General features: G+C 37.6%; 1 protein-coding gene across 1 annotated transcript; it reads left to right on the top strand.

Annotated features, from left to right (window-relative positions):
* The first annotated feature begins 1,556 nt into the window (after nucleotides 1–1,556).
* LOC131438293 (coatomer subunit epsilon) lies at nucleotides 1,557–2,813 on the top strand. Its single transcript, XM_058608193.1, has 3 exons — nucleotides 1,557–1,805; nucleotides 1,863–2,137; nucleotides 2,195–2,813. The coding sequence occupies exons 1-3, from the start codon at nucleotides 1,704–1,706 to the stop codon at nucleotides 2,733–2,735; spliced, it is 918 nt and encodes a 305-aa protein (XP_058464176.1). The 5' UTR covers nucleotides 1,557–1,703; the 3' UTR covers nucleotides 2,736–2,813.
* Nucleotides 2,814–5,347: the final 2,534 nt, after the last annotated feature.

Genomic DNA, 5,347 nt, shown 5'->3' with positions numbered 1-5,347 from the left:
GCCGAAATTTCGAATTCTTGGAAGAACTGGGCTTGTAATGGTTCTAAATGTCTGACATACTTGAAGGTTTGTATTTATATATTTAGTTATATAAAGTTTTGTCGTGAATATGGCTTACTTTTGAGTTCCTTGCTCTCACAATAAAGAAATTTCGTTTATGGTTATATTCATGGAATCCCTGGTTAAAGTCATTCTTCTTCCTTTCAAATGTGAAGCGCAAAAAAGTGATTCGAAACCTTTTGAAGGAATTATAGATAATTTTTGTCCATGCTTGGCAAGTAGATATCAATAATTTAGGTTTTAAAATTCTTAAATTCGGTTTGTGGATACTCCCTCAAATCGCTTATTTGATCGATATTCGGATGTGTGGAAAAAGCATTTTTATTCGTATTCACGTCATCCAGTTATGTTTCATACTTATATTTCGAATTTAGCTAAAAATCAGCACAAAAACGTGCAAAACCGGAAACGAAGAAAATGAATTGACAATTCAGCTCAGCTCGCTTTTTTCTCACTCAGTTCCGACTGATTCATTCAGAATCGGTGGTTGCAATGGATTCTGCGTTAATTCGGATGTCATACTGAATTTCTCAGGGAATTCTGAATGAAAATTTTTCGCTCACTCGGATATTATTCAAGATTCTTTTCGAACTGATAATGTGAGTTGTCTCCGTCTACCCACTTAGAAAAAAAACGTTCAACGGTGGTCCTTCATTGGTTCAATACGTTGGATCATTGGTCCAATGAAAGTCCAATCAATCGTTCAACGGGAGGCCAACACGGGACCTTCGTTTGCCGATTTTGAAACAGACCGTTGAACCGAATGCCATTTTTTTCGTTCAACAAACCCGGCAGACAGAGGTCCATTGTTGAGCCATTTTTAACATGAGGAGTTGGAGCCCCGTTGGACTAGTTTTACTGCAGAATTTCTGAAGTTTTTCCACTTATTTTTTTTAACTAACACTACATACCTGCACAATACTTCTACTTCACGTAGAATAACAACAAATTTTCTTTCTATGTAAAGGTAACACTTAATTTTCACACTATTTTTGCAAGAGAAAAAACAACAACAAATCGTTCCATCAAATTGAACGAATACTTCGTGCAATATGTCGTTCAACAAGCGCTCAAAGGGTATGTTACGGTAAATTTGCCAAACTGGTTGCACTGTTACTGAAGGATTAATCCTTTCACAGTTAACAGCGCTATTCGTGTTTGTTCTCGAAAGCTTCCACAGTTATTTTACCGTCCCCTAGGTGTCACATACAACGTTGTAGGTTTGAGTCTTTGCTGGATGTTTTCAATCAGAGATGCCACTTTCGCAGTTTTTTTTTACGTCCCCTGTGTTTTACCAAAAATGTTGATTATTTCAGATTGTTGGTACATGTTAACAGAATGTGAAGACGTTTGATGAAACCTTGTGATCACGGTATATGAGTTTTCTATATTTGATTCGACACATATTGCGTTTTCAAACAGTTTCAGACTAACTTTTTTTACAACGGTTTTTCGTAAATTTGACCTGGCATCGCTGATGTGTTTTGACAGCAAAATCTATAAACGTATTGTGTATTTACATTATTCCGTCGACTCCACGTCACGAAACCATTTTTTAAATAAAATAATACCAATTGACTTGTACAACTCGTAAATAGACTAGTTATTGTGGTTTTAAGTATAGGCTAGAAGTAGCATCGAAAATGAGCCGACAATCAAATGAAGTTGATGAACTATTTGATGTGAAAAATTCCTTCTACATTGGCAACTATCAACATTGTATTAATGAGGCTCAAAAGATCTCCGTAAGTACATCACCTAGCTTTGCAAACTGTTCAGTGTTATATATTCATCGTTTTCAGAAACCATCGCTTGAGAAAGACACATTCCTTTATCGGGCTTACATTGCCCAGCACAAGTACCGGGTGGTCCTCGATGGAATTCGATCGAATAGCGACAATCCCTTGCTGGCCTTGCGTTATTTGGCCGAGTATTTGTCGGATAAATCTCGCCGAGAAGCAATTGTTAGTTCGTTCGATGACAAATTCAAAGGAGATATCAGTGAACTGGATGTAACATGGATCATTGCTGGTTCCATCGTTTACTGTCACGAGGGAACCTACGAGTCGGCGTTGAAGTAACTTTTGATTAGTTTTGTTAATTGCTGGAAGATATCGTAATGCTTTAATTACAGGATCCTCCACGGAAACTTTCATCTGGAATGCTTATCGCTGCAGTTACAGTGTTTGCTACATATGTCGCGAGTGGATCTAGCTAAGCAGGTACTCCAGACCATGCAAGAGAAAGACGATGACGCAACTTTAACGCAACTGTCACAGGCCTGGTTGAACATTCAAATCGGTGGTGAAAAGCTCCAGGATGCATTCTTCATCTTTCAAGACTTCTGCGATAAATTTTCTCCATCACTGTTGCTGCTGAACGGTCAAGCAGTTTGCTACATTGGTCAGCAAAAGTACGATGATGCGGAAAATGTTCTACTGGAATGTTTGAATCGGGATCCGAACAATTACGATACGTTGATTAATCTTCTCTTGCTGTCACAGCAAAAGGAAAAGAATAACAGCCAATTCAATCGGTATCTCTCCCAGGTGTTGGATCAGCATAAGGAGAGTACTTTGATGGCTACCTATAACAAGAAACAGGCGGAATTCGATAGGCTAGTGCTGCAGTATGGACCGTCGAATAATAAATTTGTGCAAGATATCGTTGTCTGAAGGGACATGCATTGCAAACATGGTATTAGTGTATAAGGTTACGAACCGAAATATAAAATTATGAACAACACATTAAAACTATTTATTTTTTGAGTCTGTTGATGCGGATGGCTAGTCAGTATCGTAGTAACTATCGTGTTGAGTCCAGTTTTGGAAGCATTTCTTGAAGATGTTCTGAAGGTGGTCAAAATGTGAGATAACGAAGTGCTCACAAGTTCCTATATCTCGTGCCTCCACCTGTTTCGATGATCATTTGGAACGGTTACTGCGGTGATGTGTATATGAAAGCAAAGTCTTGGCATTACATTCCTTTTATGGAATTTGGCCTTTTTGTTACAACAGACTTCGCAGCCGTCCTTAGCGTAATCATTGCCTGGCTAGTACTACGATCCTACTGACACTAAGAATCCTTCCAGGTAGGGGTTCGAACATACGACAACTGGCTTGTGAAGACCAGCGCCCTATGCATTGAACCGCCAACTCGGGCACGAGTGTGTATAAAGAACCCTTTATTGAGGTTTGAAATTTTCTTTAATTAAACCCAGAGTATTCGTCAAATTGTTAATTTGTTTTCATAAAACCGTTGGTAACATTCCTGGCATTATTTACAGATTAGCGTTTGCCATCTCATTCCTTATTCGTGCACACTTAAAATTTCTTGCTGAATCTCGGCAAAAAAATGCCGAGTGGTCGGTAATCGTCTCGGCAAAATGTATAATTACTGAGAATTCTTTTATCATCGCTAGTAGGTAAATTTCTGCCTTTGTAAAGTAATAGGTGTAACATCGCTGAAAAGGTATAATGTTTACTAGTGCAACCTTACATGTGTTTTTGTAAATACATGTATATGAGAGTAGAATCAAAAGTTGGAAATTGTTGATAAAAAGATAATTCTAATATTTTAGGAATTAAATGCCATCAAAACTTTTAGCAGATTTCCTGACAGGATTTGCCGCAGACCGACGTCAGAGTCCCCAAGGTGAGTACCCACACTTAAAACCGATTCTCGAGCTCGGCATAATGAAATGCCAAATTATATCGGCAACACTTAATTTTACTGACTATTCAGTAATTAACATGCTCTTTTCCGAAAATCGTTAAAGTTCTATGCTGATATCTCGGTAAAGCGAGCGCTTTTGCTGAAGTTTGGCAAAATATTATACTGAACGTGTCAGTAAACAACAAATATACCGAGATCAGCAAAACCGTTTGCCGAGATTTTGAACAGCGACTTAGCTTTTACTGAAACTCGGTGAGACACTCGTCATCTAATGTTTCCTTTTGATTTTCCAAGCATCTCGTCGCCATTGCTCGTGGAACTGGAAAACATCTAAATTGGATGAAGGAAAAAGATTTGTATATTTTGTTAAAAGCTAAGTAAAATCGAAAACTATCTAATTTGCATATATATTTATATCCGCTTATTTACATGTAAAGGCGTGAGGAGCACTAGAAACAATTGTCTTTAGCCGTGATGTTTTTGTTTGATGTTTGCGCTTTTTTGGTTTGCTGAATTGAAATGAACATGAATAAAATATTCCTTTCATCAACATTAGCTTTTGTGATAGTAATTTCATACAAAAATAAAAAAATATCTTTCCTTTTTTCGATTACTGATGACTCGGCCTTTCATGATTCCTTCCTGATAACTTTTGCCGAGCTGACAGCAAAATTTCTGCTGACAAGTTCGGCAATAATTGACAGTTGACAAATTTTGGATTGCCGAGATTCTCAGTAATTATACATTTTGCCGAGACGATTACCGACCACTCGGCTGTGCAAATCTCGGCATTTTTTTGCCGAGATTCAGCAAGAAATTTTAAGTGTGAAGGGCTACATGTGTTACTTTTTAGTATGCTATAGGCGTTACGAAGCGTTACAGGTGTAACTTTTTTGTGACTCATAGGTGTTACAAAGCGTTACATGCGTTACTTTTTTGTAAGTTATAGGCGTTACGGAGCATTACATGTGTTACTTTTATGAAAGTTATGGTTGTTACGAAGCGTTACTTACGTTATTTTTTAGAAAGTTTTAGGTGTTACGAAGTTACTTCATAGTAAGTTAAGGCGTTACGAAGCGTTACTTCAAAATTAGTTATAGGCGTTACGAAGCATTACTTTTTAGTGAGTTATAGGCGTTACAAAGCGTTACATGCGTTATTTTTTAGTGAATTATAGGCGTTACGGAGAATTACGAAGCGTTACCTTAAGGGAAAATATAGGCGTTACGAAGCGTTACATGCGTTACTCTTTTACAAGTTATAGGCGTTACGAAGTGTTACATGCGTTATATTTTTGAAAGTTGTAGGCGTAACGATGCGCTACTTTTTTGTAAGCTAAAGCCTTACGAAACGTTACATATGTTACTTTTTTGTGAGTCATAGGCGTTACGAAGTGTTACATCCGTTACTTTTGATGATTCATAGATGTTACGAAGCTTTACAAGCGTTACTAGTTTGTAATTTACAAGCGCTACGATGCGTTACTTTTCAGTAAGTTGAAGGCATTACGAAGCGTTACCTTTTGTAAGTTACAGACGTTACGAAGCGTTACTTTTTGTGAGTTACAGGTGTTACGAAACACATGACATGCGTTTTTGAGAGTTGTAGGCGT

This window comes from Malaya genurostris, chromosome 3 (genome assembly GCF_030247185.1).
Source record: "Malaya genurostris strain Urasoe2022 chromosome 3, Malgen_1.1, whole genome shotgun sequence".
In the NCBI taxonomy this organism is placed as follows: domain Eukaryota; kingdom Metazoa; phylum Arthropoda; class Insecta; order Diptera; family Culicidae; genus Malaya; species Malaya genurostris.
Note: the sequence above shows the minus strand (reverse complement) of the source record. Positions and strands in the feature narration are given on the sequence as shown.